Raw genomic sequence first — 16,031 nt, forward strand, 5'->3', positions numbered from 1 at the left:
CCCCCAAGATAAAAACAAACAAACAACCATGTAGACCCCACGGTATACTTTATTTTTGGATTCCGTTGTATGAAATGGCGCAGTAAGTGATGTTATCAGTTTTTGCATCAGCAATTGTTTAAGTGATTGTATCAGTAGATGTGTCAGTTATTGTATCGGTGATTGTGTTAGTGATTGTGTTGCTGCATGTGTGGTGATTGTGTCAGTTATTGTATCAGTTACTGTGTCAGTGATTGTGTCAGATATTGTATCAGTTATTGTACCGGTGGATGTGTCGGTGGTTGTGTCAGTTATAGTATCAGTGATTGTATCAGTTATTGTATCAGTTATTGTACCGGTGGATGTGGCGGTGGTTGTGTTAGTTGTTGTATCAGTGATCTTTTAGATTATTGTGTTAGTGAAGGTTTCGCACATCGCGGCCTCTTATGTAATAGGATGTGAATCTTCGCCAGCTGTTTTTGCCGCAGGCGGTTTCACTGAATGAATGATTGTGCTCGTGGAGTAATCTGTGCTGTACCGTGCTCGCTGCCAGTGTCCTCCGGGAGTTCATGAATAATCACATGTAGGATTTACGGAATATTTCCTGCTAGAATAAAATAAGTGGAGAGTCAGAAACTTGTATGAAGTGTTAGGGCACGTTCAGACATGGTGGAATTGCTGTTGAATTCTGCAGCAGACGTTTTTTACATTTCTTTCTATACATCTTTAGGAAACTTAGCTCAGACGTTGCAGAAAATAACTGTGCGGAAATCAGGCTGCGATGCAGAATTTCCCCTCCGCAGCAGCTCATTCCATTGCGGAGAAGAAGCGGAATTTCACTGCAGATTTCAGCCTTTGCAATGTAAAAACTGAAATCTGTGGCAAGTCCGCTGTGATATCTGCAACGTCTGAATTACCTGTCAAATGTTGCGTAATTGCCCCAAATCTGCACCAACATTTGCAGCAGAAAAATTCTGCCACGTCTGAACGTGCCCTAAAAGTTTGAAGTCCTATACAGAAACATGAAAAGCACAAAGCAAACCAAACCATTAGCCCAAAAGTAGCGACCAAGTAAAGAGGGAGGCGCAGAGCAGTCAGGGTCCCGGTATCTGGACGTCGTGTTGGACACTTGTAGAAAGAAGCCTGCAATACTCCACCAGCGTGATAAACACCTCCTAGAGCTTAAAATATTACAAGCTGAAAAGAGAAAACAAATCTTTCAGTGATCCGTCATCTCTTTTCTTCCAGACATCAAGTCACAATAATGTAATGTCACTGATCACTGGTGTAATGTGAAACAATGCAAACCCTGATAACAGAGAACAATAGATTGTATTCTCCTGTCCTACAGTCATCCTCCCCCAGCCTGACATGTCTGATAACAGAGAACAATAGATTGTATTCACCTGTCCTACAGTCATCCTACCCCAGCCTGACATGTCTGATAACAGAGAACAATAGATTGTATTCACCTGTCCTACAGTCATCATCCCCCAGCCTGACATGTCTGATAACAGAGAAGAATAGATCGATTCACCTGTCCTAGTCATCCTCTCCCAGCCTGACATGTCTGATAACAGAGAACAATAGATTGTATTCACCTGTCCTACAGTCATCATCCCCCAGTCTGACATGTCTGATAACAGAGAACAATAGATCGATTCAGCTGTCCTAGTCATCCTCTCCCAGCCTGACATGTCTGATAACAGAGAACAATAGATTGTATTCACCTGTCCTACAGTTATCCTCTCCCTGCCAAACATGTCTGATAACAGAGAACAATAGATTGTATTCACCTGTCCTACAGTCATCCTCCCCCCAGCCTGACATGTCTGTTAACAGAGAACAATAGATTGTATTCACCTGTCCTACAGTCCTCCTCCCCCAGCCTGACATGTCTGATAACAGAGAACAATAGATTATATTCACCTGTCCTACAGTCATCCTCTCCCAGCCTGACATGTCTGATAACAGAGAACAATAGATTATCTTCACCTGTCCTACAGTCATCCTCCCCCAGCCTGACATGTCTGATAACAGAGAACAATATATTGTATTCACCTGTCCTACAGTCATCCTCCCCCAGTCTGACATGTCTGATAACAGAGAACAATAGATTGTATTCACCTGTCCTACAGTCATCCTCCCCCAGCCTGACATGTCTGATAACAGAGAACAATAGATTGTATTCACCTGTCCTACAGTCATCCTCCCCCCAGCCTGACATGTCTGATAACAGAGAATAATAGATTATATTCACCTGTCCTACAGTCATCCTCCCCCAGCCTGACATGTCTGATAACAGAGAGCAATAGATTGTATTCACCTGTCCTGCAATCATCCTCCCCCCCAGCCTGACAAGTCTGATAACAGAGAACAATAGATTGTATTCACCTGTCCTACAGTCACCCCCCCCCCCCCAGCCTGACATGTCTGATAACAGAGAACAATAGATTGTATTCACCTGTCCTACAGTCATCCTCCCCCCAGCCTGACATGTCTGATAACAGAGAATAATAGATTATATTCACCTGTCCTACAGTCCTCCTCCCCCAGCCTGACATGTCTGATAACAGAGAACAATAGATTATATTCACCTGTCCTACAGTCATCCTATCCCAGCCTGACATGTCTGATAACAGAGAATAGATTGTATTCACCTGTCCTACAGTCATCCTCCCCCAGCCTGACATGTCTGATAACAGAGAACAATAGATTATATCCACCTGTCCTGCAGTCATCCTCCCCCAGCCTGACATGTCTGATAACAGAGAACAATAGATTGTATTCACCTGTCCTACAGTCATCCTCCCCCCAGCCTGACATGTCTGATAACAGAGAATAATAGATTATATTCACCTGTCCTACAGTCATCCTCCCCCAGCCTGACATGTCTGATAACAGAGAGCAATAGATTGTATTCACCTGTCCTGCAATCATCCTCCCCCCCAGCCTGACAAGTCTGATAACAGAGAACAATAGATTGTATTCACCTGTCCTACAGTCACCCCCCCCCCCCAGCCTGACATGTCTTATAACAGAGAACAATAGATTGTATTCACCTGTCCTACAGTCATCCTCCCCCAGCCTGACATGTCTGATAACAGAGAACAATAGATTGTATTCTCCTGTCCTACAGAAATCCTCCCCCAGCCTGACATGTCTGATAACAGAGAACAATAGATTGTATTCACCTGTCCTACAGTCACCCCCCCCAGCCTGACATGTCTGATAACAGAGAACAATAGATTGTATTCACCTGTCCTGCAATCATCCTCCTCCCCAGCCTGACAAGTCTGATAACAGAGAACAATAGATTGTATTCTCCTGTCCTACAGTCATCCTCCCCGCAGCCTGACATGTCTGATAACAGAGAACAATAGATTGTATTCACCTGTCCTACAGTCACCCCCCCAGCCTGAAATGTCTGATAACAGAGAGCAATAGATTGTATTCTCCTGTCCTACAGTCATCCTCCCCGCAGCCTGACATGTCTGATAACAGAGAACAATAGATTGTATTCACCTGTCCTACAGTCATCCTCCCCAGCCTGACATGTCTGATAACAGAGAACAATAGATTGTATTCACCTGTCCTACAGTCATCCTCCCCAGCCTGACATGTCTGATAACAGAGAACAATAAATTGTATTCTCCTGTCCTACAGTCATCCTCCCCCAGCCTGACATGTCTGATAACAGAGAACAATAAATTGTATTCTCCTGTCCTACAGTCATCCTCCCCCAGCCTGACATGTCTGATAACAGAGAACAATAGATTGTATTCACCTGTTCTACAGTCATCCCCCCCCCCCAGCCTGACATGTCTGATAACAGGGAACAATAGATTGTATTCACCTGTCCTACAGTCATCCTCCCCAGCCTGACATGTCGTATAACAGAGAACAATAGATTGTATTCCCCTGTCCTACAGTCATCCTCTCCAGCCTGACATGTCTGATAACAGAGAGCAATAGATTGTATTCACCTGTCCTACAGTCATCCTCCCCCAGCCTGACATGTCTGATAACAGAGAACAATAGATTGTATTCACCTGTCCTACAGTCATCCTCACCCAGCCTGACATGTCTGATAACAGAGAACAATAGATTGTATTCACCTGTCCTACAGTCATCCTCCCCCAGCCTGACATGTCTGATAACAGAGAACAATAGATTGTATTCCCCTGTCCTACAGTCATCCTCCCCAGCCTGACATGTCTGATAACAGAGAACAATAGATTGTATTCACCTGTCCTACAGTCATCCTCCCCCAGCCTGACATGTCTGATAACAGAGAACAATAGATTGTATTCACCTGTCCTACAGTCATCCCCCCCAGCCTGACATGTCTGATAACAGAGAACAATAGATTGTATTCACCTGTCCTACAGTCATCCTCCCCCCAGCCTGACATGTCTGATAACAGAGAACAATAGATTGTATTCACCTGTCCTACAGTCATCCTCCCCCAGCCTGACATGTCTGATAACAGAGAACAATAGATTGTATTCACCTGTCCTACAGCCATCCTCTACCCGGGCTGATAACAGGGAGTAATAGAGTTTATAGACATGGAGAGATGATGGTGGGTGTAGTATATGCGGTTGATAACGTGAGGGGGGTGGAGGGTGTAAAGTTCTCTTTCATTTTCACTTTGCTCTGATAGAAGCTGAGACAGAAGGACGGAAGCAGAAGAGGAAGAGCGCGGAGCCTGCGGACCACGGTGAGGGGGCGACAAGTGGTCACTGAGCCCCAGGGGAGGGTCCGCAGAGAGGACAGGAGAGGGTTAATAATCATAAAGTGCCCCGTGGGTGGGGAGGGACTGTAATCCTTCTCTTCAGTGTCCGCATCCTCATCATTATAATGTAATATCTGTATAATCATCTCATTATGACATCACAGCTCAACCATTATATAGAACCAGCTCCAAACATAGAGATCGCGACCCCCTCCCCCGATCACCGCTTCACCCTCTAAAGCCTCCTTCTCCCTATTGGCTGACTCAACACACCGTTAGCTGTATTATGAGGTTCTGCAGCAGCTGAGGTTTATATTATGAGGTTCTGCAGCAGCTGAGATTTGTATTATGATGTTCTGCAGCAGTTTAGGTGTGTAAGTAACCTTTGGCACTCCTGCTGTTGTGAAACTACATATCCCAGCATGTTCTGGCAGCCTTTGGCTATCACAGCATGCTGGGAGATGTAGTTTTACAACAGCTGGAGTGCTGACGTTTGCTGACCACTGCTTTAGATCCTTCTTGGCTCATGACTTTACGCAGTTTTTTTTTTTTCTTCTATAATTTATTCTTAAACATTTTCCCCACGAAAAATCCAGAAAAATTTGGACCATGGAAAAAGTGGTGGGGATCTTCTCACGGGACGGAAACAGCTGCTACGGTTTCCTCTGTGTTGCCTTGAGAAATGAGAGCTCATTCAAAGAGGTGAGAAGCTTCACCATAACCAACAATGCCTTCCAGAAGTTACAAGATGAAGTGTCCCGATGTGACTGCGCCATCCTCTACCATACAAAGAACAGGGGAAGACTGAACATCACTAATGTGACTGACTCTCTGTATGATGAGGAGCTCAAAGAGCTGTCCGAAACGTTAGGTAAGAACAAACTCGACTTTGGGAAATCCCTGACTAAGGGGTCAGAGCAGGAGATTCTCCCACATGAGGGGTCAGAGCAAGAGATTCTCCCACATGAGGGTCAGAGCAAGAGATTCTCCCACATGAGGGGTCAGAGCAGGAGATTCTCACACATGAGGGGTCAGAGCAGGAGATTCTCCCACATGAGGGGTCAGAGCAGGAGATTCTCCCATATGAGGGGTCAGAGCAGGAGATTCTCACACATGAGGGGTCAGAGCAGGAGATTCTCCCACATGAAGCGTCAGAGCAGGAGATTCTCCCACATGAGGGGTCAGAGCAGGAGATTCTCCCACATGAGGGGTCAGAGCAGGAGATTCTCCCACATGAGGGTCAGAGCAAGAGATTCTCCCACATGAGGGGTCAGAGCAGGAGATTTTCACACATGAGGGGTAAGAGCAGGAGATTCTCCCACATGAGGTGTCAGAGCAGGAGATTCTCCCACATGAGGGGTCAGAGCAGGAGATTCTCCCACATGAGGGGTCAGAGCAGGAGATTCTCACACATGAGGGGTCAGAGCAGGAGATTCTCCCACATGAGGGGTCAGAGCAGGAGATTCTCCCACATGAGGGGTCAGAGCAGGAGATTCTCCCACATGAGGGTCAGAGCAAGAGATTCTCCCACATGAGGGGTCAGAGCAGGAGATTCTCACACATGAGGGGTCAGAGCAGGAGATTCTCCCACATGAGGGGTCAGAGCAGTAGATTCTCCCATATGAGGGGCCAGAGCAGGAGATTCTCACACATGAGGGGTCAGATCAGGAGATTCTCCCACATGAAGTGTCAGAGCAGGAGATTCTCCCACATGAAGCGTCAGAGCAGGAGATTCTCCCACATGAAGCGACAGAGCAGGAGATTCTCCCACATGAGGGGTCAGAGCAGGAGATTCTCCCACATGAGGGGTCAGAGCAGGAGATTCTCCCACATGAGGGGTCAGAGCAAGAGATTCTCCCACATGAGGGTCAGAGCAAGAGATTCTCCCACATGAGGGGTCAGAGCAGGAGATTCCCACACATGAGGGGTCAGAGCAGGAGATTCTCCCACATGAGGGGTCAGAGCAGGAGATTCTCCCACATGAGGGGTCAGAGCAGGAGATTCTCCCACATGAGGGGTCAGAGCAGGAGATTCTCCCACATGAGGGTCAGAGCAAGAGATTCTCCCACATGAGGGGTCAGAGCAGGAGATTTTCACACATGAGGGGTCAGAGCAGGAGATTCTCCCACATGAGGGGTCAGAGCAGGAGATTCTCCCATATGAGGGGTCAGAGCAGGAGATTCTCCCACATGAGGGGTCAGAGCAGGAGATTCTCCCACATGAAGCGTCAGAGCAGGAGATTCTCCCACAAGAGGGGTCAGAGCAGGAGATTCTCCCACATGAGGGGTCAGAGCAGGAGATTCTCCCACATGAGGGTCAGAGCAAGAGATTCTCCCACATGAGGGGTCAGAGCAGGAGATTCTCACACATGAGGGGTCAAAGCACGAGATTCTCCCACATGAGGGGTCAGAGCAGGAGATTCTCCCATATGAGGGGTCAGAGCAGGAGATTCTCACACATGAGGGGTCAGAGCAGGAGATTCTCCCACATGAAGTGTCAGAGCAGGAGATTCTCCCACATGAAGCGTCAGAGCAGGAGATTCTCCCACATGAAGCGACAGAGCAGGAGATTCTCCCACATGAGGGGTCAGAGCAGGAGATTCTCCCACATGAGGGGTCAGAGCAGGAGATTCTCCCACATGAGGGGTCAGAGCAAGAGATTCTCCCACATGAGGGTCAGAGCAAGAGATTCTCCCACATGAGGGGTCAGAGCAGGAGATTCCCACACATGAGGGGTCAGAGCAGGAGATTCTCCCACATGAGGGGTCAGAGCAGGAGATTCTCCCACATGAGGGGTCAGAGCAGGAGATTCTCCCACATGAGGGGTCAGAGCAGGAGATTCTCCCACATGAAGGGACAGAGCAGGAGATTCTCACACATGAGGGGTCAGAGCAGGAGATTCTCCCACATGAAGCGTCAGAGCAGGATATTCTCTTACATGAGGGGTCAGAGCAGGAGATTCTCACACATGAAGCGTCAGAGCAGGAGATTCTCCCACATGAGGGTGTCAGAGCAGGAGATTCTCCCACATGAGGGGTCAGAGCAGGAGATTCTCTTACATGAGGGGTCACAGCAGGAGATTCTCCCACATGAGGGGTCAAAGCTGGGGATTCTCCCACATGAGGGGTCAGAGCAGGAGATTATACCACATGAGGGGTCAGAGTAGAAGATTCTCCCACATGAGGGGTCAGAGCAGGGGATTCTCCCACATGAGGGGTCAGAGCAGGAGATTCTCCCACATGAAGGGTCAGAGCAGGAGATTCTCCCACATGAGGGGTCAGAGCAAGAGATTCTCCCACATGAGGGGTCAGAGCAGGAGATTCACCCACATGAAGGGTCAGAGCAGGAGATTCTCCCACATGAGGGGTCAGAGCAGGAGATTCTCCCACATGAGGGGTCAGACCAGGAGATTCTCACACATGAGGGGTCAGAGCAGGAGATTCTCCCACATGAAGGGACAGAGCAGGAGATTCTCCCACATGAAGGGTCAGAGCAGGAGATTCTCCCACATGAAGGGACAGAGCAGGAGATTCTCACACATGAGGGGTCAAAGCAGGAGATTCTCCCACATGAAGCGTCAGAGCAGGATATTCTCTTACATGAAGGGTCAGAGCAGGACATTCTCACACATGAAGCATCAGAGCAGGAGATTCTCACACATGAGGGGTCAGAGCAGGAGATTCTCCCACATGAAGCGTCAGAGCAGGATATTCTCTTACATGAAGGGTCAGAGCAGGAGATTCTCCCACATGAGGGGTCAGAGCAGGAGATTCTCCCACATGAGGGGTCAGAGCAGGAGATTCTCTTACATGAGAGGTCACAGCAGGAGATTCTCCCACATGAGGGGTCAGAGCAGGAGATTCTCCCACATGAGGGGTCAGAGCAGGAGATTCTCCCACATGAGGGGTCAGAGCAGGAGATTCTCCCACATGAAGGGTCAGAGCAGGAGATTCTCCCACATGAGGGGTCAGAGCAGGAGATTCTCCCACATGAGGGGTCAGAGCAAGAGATTCTCCCACATGAGGGGTCAGAGCAGGAGATTCTCTTACATGAGGGGTCAGAGCAGGAGATTCTCACACATGAGGGGTTAGAGCAGGAGATTCTCCCACATGAGGGGTCAGAGCAGGAGATTATACCACGAGGGGTCAGAGCAGAAGATTCTCCCACATGAGGGGTTAGAGCAGGATATTATCTTACATGAGGGGTCAGAGCAGGAGATTCTCCCACATGAGGGGTCAGAGCAGGAGATTCTCCCACATGAGGGGTCAGAGCAGGAGTTTCTCCCACATGAGGGGTCAGAGCAGGAGATTCTCCCACATGAAGCGTCAGAGCAGGATATTCTCTTACATGAGGGGTCACAGCAGGGGATTCTCCCACATGAGGGGTCAGAGCAGGAGATTCTCCCATATGAGGGGTCAGAGCAGGAGATTCTCTTACATGAGGGGTCACAGCAGGAGATTCTCCCACATGAGGGGTCAAAGCTGGGGATTCTCCCACATGAGGCGTCAGAGCAGGAGATTATACCACATGAGGGGTCAGAGCAGAAGATTCTCCCACATGAGGGGTTAGAGCAGGATATTATCTTACATGAGGGGTCAGAGCAGGAGATTCTCCCACATGAGGGGTCAGAGCAGAAGATTCTCCCACATGAGGTGTCAGAGCAGGAGATTCACCCACATGAAGGGTCAGAGCAGGAGATTCTCCCACATGAGGGGTCAGAGCAGGAGATTCTCCCACATGAGGGGTCAGAGCAGGAGATTCTCCCACATGAGGGGTCAGAGCAGGATATTCTCCCACATGAAGGGACAGAGCAGGAGATTCTCCCACATGAAGGGTCAGAGCAGGAGATTCTCCCACATGAAGGGTCAGAGCAGGAGATTCTCACACATGAGGGGTCAGAGCAGGAGATTCTCCCACATGAAGCGTCAGAGCAGGATATTCTCTTACATGAAGGGTCAGAGCAGGAGATTCTCACACATGAAGCGTCAGAGCAGGAGATTCTCCCACATGAGGGGTCAGAGCAGGAGATTCTCCCACATGAAGGGACAGAGCAGGAGATTCTCACACATGAGGGGTCAGAGCAGGAGATTCTCCCACATGAAGGGACAGAGCAGGAGATTCTCACACATGAAGCGTCAGAGCAGGAGATTCTCCCACATGAGGGGTCAGAGCAGGAGATTCTCCCACATGAAGGGACAGAGCAGGAGATTCTCCCACATGAGGGGTCAGAGCAGGAGATTCTCCCACATGAAGCGTCAGAGCAGGATATTCTCCCACATGAGGGGTCAGAGCAGGAGATTCTCCCACATGAGGGGTCAGAGCAGGAGATTATACCACATGAGGGGTTAGAGCTGAAGATTCTCGCCCCATGAGGGGTTAGAGCAGGATATTATCTTACATGAGGGGTCAGAGCAGGAGATTCTCCCACATGAGGGGTCAGAGCAGAAGATTCTCCCACATGAGGGGTGAGAGCAGGGGATTCTCACACATGAGGGGTCAGAGCAGGAGATTATACCACATGAAGGGTCAGAGCAGGAGATTCTCACACATGAAGGGTCAGAGCAGGAGATTCTCCCACATGAGGGGTCAGAGCAGGAGATTCTCACACATGAGGGGTCAGAGCAGGAGATTCTCCCACATGAGGGGTCAGAGCAGGAGATTCTCCTACATGAAGGGTCAGAGCAGGAGATTCTCCCACATGAAGGGTCAGAGCAGGAGATTCTCCCACATGAAGGGTCAGAGCAGGAGATTCTCCCACATGAAGGTCATTTGTTAAGATCTTAGAATGTCTTTCATATTATTGAAGGAAGGAGGAATGTGATTGTGGTGGCCGATGACCTGGACGATAGCTCTCCAGAGGTGAAGATGAAGATTCTTCAGAGCCAGCCTCTTATTGAAGAAATGGCGGATCATTTTTTTCTTCTTAGCAATGCAGATAAAAGATCACATGATCTTCTGAATGAGAAACTGCAGAAAATATCATCTCACTTCTTCAGAACAGGTAGCTCTCTCTCCCCTTCTCATAGCAGAAAGTCACAGCACAAACTTACATAGTAATAACCCAGATATAACGAGGCCATGTCTCTCCAGCGCTCGGTACCTTGTTACCCTCATTGACAGGGGACGGGGCTAAACTACTATGTGAGCTCACTGAGGGATATATCAAAGTCTATAGAGCAGGATAGAGTCACATTCTGTCTGATGGAAGTTGACAGTCTGGACAAATGACCATATCAATGGTCTGTTACCCTGTCATTTGGGCCGCAGGAGTGTAGACATGATTAGTCCTGATAACGTTGGGGTCACAGCTCCAGATTCTACTATCTATTATGGTCAGGAAAGCTGTGGCTTGTGCGGTTTTCCTGTCAGAGTCCTGTGTACCAGAAACGATCTAGCAAATATATAAGGACTTGAGTTTATTCCTTTTTGCATTGTGCTCATGTTGGTTATGACATATTTTATGTGACCACCCAGTGCTATTTTTTTTTACAGTTTTAAGGACAAATGAGGAGATCAGGAGCGTCCCAGTAAGTAGAAGAGATGATGCTGTTCTCCAAAAAAAAGCCCAATGTTGACTTGTCCACGACCCTTGACACATCTCATTCTTTATAGCTAATGAGTTTCAGCTCCGCTAAAGTTCTGCTTGTCATGCATATAGGGGGCGCTCTATGTTTAGCACTGCCTGGTCAGACCAGTAAGGATCGTTCCCTACAGGCTCTTGTGCTGGTTGTGCACATTAATCCCTATAGCAGGTGCCGTTCTTCCCCCGTATTCTGAGGAGCCGCATATTTCATGTGGACGGTGTTTTTGAAATATGAAGACTTGTGAATCTTGATCTGAACCAGACGTTATTTTATGTTTGTCTTTAGATGGCGGTGGGACCCGTTCAGCTCATCTATAAGACAATGCTGGGTGTCATGGTATGTAATAAACTTGACGTCTTCTATGTGTTGAGCGTCATAAATGACAATCAATATGTCTGCCATTGACCTGTCCACAGATATTATTAGCTTTCCCTAGACTTCTTCTTGTCTTTCATATAGGGGGCGCTCTTTGTTTAGCACTGCCTGGTCAGACCAGTAAGGATCGTTCCCTACAGGCTCTTGTGCTGGTTGTGCACATTAATCCCTATAGCAGGTGCCGTTCTTCCCCCGTATTCTGAGGAGCCGCATATTTCGTGTGGACGGTGTTTTTGGAATATGAAGACTTGTGAATCTTGATCTGAACCAGATGTTATGTTATGTTTGTCTTTAGATGGTGGTGGGTAGAGATGAGCGAACTTATCAAAAGTTCGGTTCGGCTAGTTCGCCGAATTTCACAAAAAAGTTCGGTTCGGACCGAACTAGTTCTGACCGAACCTGTCACTTACGTGCACCGAGCATAGTACTGTCCAGGGTGCTGATAGAGTTAATGGGCTGCACTAACTCTTTCAGCAACCTTCACAGTACATGCTCGGCGCGCGGAAAATACCATTTAAATGTAATAAAAAAATAAAAATTATACGTTCGTACTTACTTTCCTCCTGTCCGGCCTCCAGCGATGACGTTTCATCCCTTTCGCCGCTGCAGCCAATCACAGGCTGTAGTGGCGGTCACGCACGTCAGGATGACGCTTCATCCCACGTGACCGCCTCTGCAGCCAATCACAGGCTGCAGCGGCGACATGAATGAAACGTCATCGCTGGAGGCCGGACAGGAGGAAAGTAAGTATGAACGTATTATTATTATTTTTTGGCATGTATGTATGTTGGCATGTATGTATGTATGTATATCTGTGCATGTATGTTTGCATGTATGTTGGCATGTATGTATATATGTGCATGTTTGTATGTATATTTGCATGTATGTTTGCATGTATGTATTTTTGCATGTATGTTGTCATGTATGTATGTATGTTGTCATGTATGTATATATGTGCATGTGTGTATGTATATTTGTATGTTTGCATGTATGTTTGCATGTTTGTATGTATATTTGCATGTGTGTATATATATATATATGTATGTATGTTGTCATGTATGTATGTATGTATGTTGTCATGTATGTATATATGTGCATGTATGTTGGCATGTATGTATATATGTGCATGTGTGTATGTATGTATATTTGCATGTATGTATGTTGTCATGTATGTATGTATATATGTGCATGTATGTTTGCATGTATGTTGGCATGTATGTATACATGTGCATGTTTGTATGTATATTTGCATGTATATATGTTTGCATGTGTGTATGTATGTTTGCATGTATGTATGTTTGCATGTATGTATGTTGTCATGTATGTTTGTATGTATGTTGTCATGTATGTATGTATATATGTGCATGTATGTATGTTTGCATGTTTTTATTTTTGCATGTATGTTTGCATGTATGTTTATATATATATGTGCATGTTTGTAATTATGTTTGCATGTATTTATGTTTGCATTTATATTTGTGCATGCTTGTATATATGTATGTATGTATCTTTGCATGTTTGTTTGTATGTATGTATGTTTTCATGTGTGTGTGTATGCATGTATGTATGATAGTTTGCACGTATATATGTGTGTATGTTTGCATGTATGTATATTTGCATGTATATATGTGCATGCTTGTATATATGTATGTATGTTTGTATATATGTATGTATATTTGTATATATGTATGTATGGCCATGTATGATACTGTCTGCTGGCGCCCTGTATCTAAGTCAACTTCACGGCAGGCTTCTATACATGGTATAACAGTCAGTATCACACATTAAACTGAATCTAAGCCTACGACATGTTTTATTTCATTATTTTTTTTTTTTACAGGTTTGGTGTTTGGACTACGTCGGTTTCGAGGACTACTTAGATGACGTTTTTTTTCTACAATAAAATGGTTAATGAGGGTTGTGTTGGGGGTGCTTTATTTCAATAAAATATTTTATCTATATCTTTGTCTTTTTCTTTTCAAATTTTATTACTACCACTTTAGTAATGGCCGCTGTCTGAGTGACAACATCCATTACTAATGCGGGGCTTAGTGTTAGCCGGTGCAGAGGCTAACACTAACCACCATTATTACCCCGGTACCCAAAACCACCAGGGGTGCCGGGAAGAGCCAGGTACGATCCAGTACCCGACCATCTGTTGTGATGGTCGGGCCCTGGGGCGGCCGCAGGCTGGTATTATGAGGCTGGGAAGGGCCAAAAACAGTGGACCTTCCCACCCTTGTAATGCTAGGCTGCTGCTGCTGTGTTGTATCTGGCTGGTTATAAAAGTGGGGGGGACCCCACGTCATTTTTTTAAATTATTTATTTATTTACATTTTTTTTTTTAAAAAGACATGGGGTTCCACCCAATTTATCATAACCAGCCACATACAACACAGTGTTATTAGCCTGGGAATGGACAAAACCAGTGGCCCTTCCCACCCATGTAATGCCAGACTGCTGCGGCCTTGTATATGGCTGGTTATTAAAAATGTGGGGGACCCGTCTATTGCTAAATTTGTTAAATTCCAAAAAAAAAACGACGTGGGGGTCCCCCCCATTTTTATAACCAGCCTGATACAACACAGCAGCAGCAGCCTAGCATTACAAGGGTGGGAAGGTCCACTGATTTTGGCCCTTCCCAGCCTCATAATACCAGCCTACGGCCGCCCCAGTACCCGACCATCACAACAGATGGTCGGGTACTGGATCGTACCAAGCTCTTCCCGGCACCCCTGGTGGTGGTGGGTACCGGGGTAATAATGGGTGGTTAGTGCTAGCCTCTGCACCGGCTAACACTAAGTACCGCCTTAATAATGGACGCTGTCAATCAGCCAACTGCCATTATCTAGGCACTAATAAAGTTTGAAAAAAAAACACAAAGACAATTCTTTTTTATTGAAATAAGAAATCCCCAACAAAACCCTCGTTAACCATTTTATTAAAATTTGAAAAAACGCAGATCTACGCAGTAGTCCAACGAATCGTAGATGTAGTCCAATCGGTACATCAAAATCTGCAACAACATAAAAAAACAGTTATCAATGTGAACAATACCAATACTTCTACTCACCTACACACATATATACACGCACACACAAACAAACAACCATACACAGACACACACATATATACACAAACACAACAAGATATACACACACACATAAACAGACAAACACACACATATACACGAACTCACACATATACAAACAAAAACACACATATCCAAACACACACACACACAGTTATACACACATACACGAACACATATACACAAACACATATACAAACAAAAACACACATACCCAAACACACATATACACAAACACATATACACAAACACACCCATATATACACACAAACACACACCCATATACACACATATACACATATACAAAAACACACACAAACATCTACACACAAACATATACACAAATACACCCATATATACACAAACATATACACAAAACACATATACACAAACACACCCATATATACACACACACATATAAAAACAAAAACAGACAAAGTCACATACCCAAACACACATATATACACAAACACACACATACACAAACACGGTTTCTTTTAAATGCTGCTGGGGAACCCGCTCGATCCACTATATAAGGCTGCGCTACAGTGCAGCATTTAAAAGAAACAGGATCCTGACCTGTCCATAGAGTTTAAGGCAGCACAGAGTATTTCAGGAGATGAGCGTGCAGATTCAGTGCTGCTGCGAACTCTGCTCTTACCATTACGTAGCTCTCAGTCTGTTACCTCTCCTCCACTCCTGTCCTCCAGAACACCTTCACATGATTGGCAAGTCACCACGTAATGGTAAGAGCAGAGTTCACAGCAGCACAGAGTATTTCAGGAGATGAGCGTGCGGATCTTGTGCGGGGTGGTGACTTGCCAATCATGTGAAGGTGTTATTGAGGACAGGAGTGGAGGAGAGGTAACAGACTGAGCTACGTAATGGTAAGAGCAGAGTTCACAGCAGCACTGAATCTGCACGCTCCTCTCCTGAAATACTCTGTGCTGCTGTGAACTCTGTTCTTACCATTACGTAGCTCAGTCTGTTACATCTCCTCCACTCCTGTCCTCTATAACACGTTCACATGATTGGCAAGTCACCACCACGCACAAGATCCGCACGCTCATCTCCTGAAATACTCTGTGCTGCTGTGAACTCTGCTCTTACCATTACGTGGTGACTTGCCAATCATGTGAAGGTGTTCTTGAGGACAGGAGTGGAGGAGAGATAACAGACTGAGAGCTACGTAATGGTAAGAGCAGAGTTCACAACAGCACTGAATCTGCACGCTCATCTCCTGAAATACTCTGTGCTGCCTTAAA

At 46.2% G+C, this 16,031-nt stretch overlaps 1 protein-coding gene across 2 annotated transcripts in view; it reads left to right on the forward strand.

Moving 5' to 3' along the window:
• The first annotated feature begins 4,630 nt into the window (after positions 1 to 4,630).
• The window catches only part of LOC142656561 (uncharacterized), a 15,502-nt gene continuing 4,101 nt past the window's right edge, over positions 4,631 to 16,031 (forward strand). For both annotated transcript variants that reach the window (XM_075831491.1, XM_075831490.1), the window contains exons 1-5: positions 4,631 to 4,702; positions 5,314 to 5,588; positions 10,523 to 10,717; positions 11,209 to 11,243; positions 11,586 to 11,636. In XM_075831491.1, the coding sequence (XP_075687606.1) occupies positions 5,327 to 5,588; positions 10,523 to 10,717; positions 11,209 to 11,243; positions 11,586 to 11,636 (543 nt within the window). In that variant the 5' untranslated portion in view covers positions 4,631 to 4,702; positions 5,314 to 5,326. The remainder of the gene's footprint in view (positions 4,703 to 5,313; positions 5,589 to 10,522; positions 10,718 to 11,208; positions 11,244 to 11,585; positions 11,637 to 16,031) is intronic.

The sequence above is a fragment of the Rhinoderma darwinii genome, chromosome 6 (assembly GCF_050947455.1).
Source record: "Rhinoderma darwinii isolate aRhiDar2 chromosome 6, aRhiDar2.hap1, whole genome shotgun sequence".
Lineage (NCBI taxonomy): Eukaryota > Metazoa > Chordata > Amphibia > Anura > Rhinodermatidae > Rhinoderma > Rhinoderma darwinii.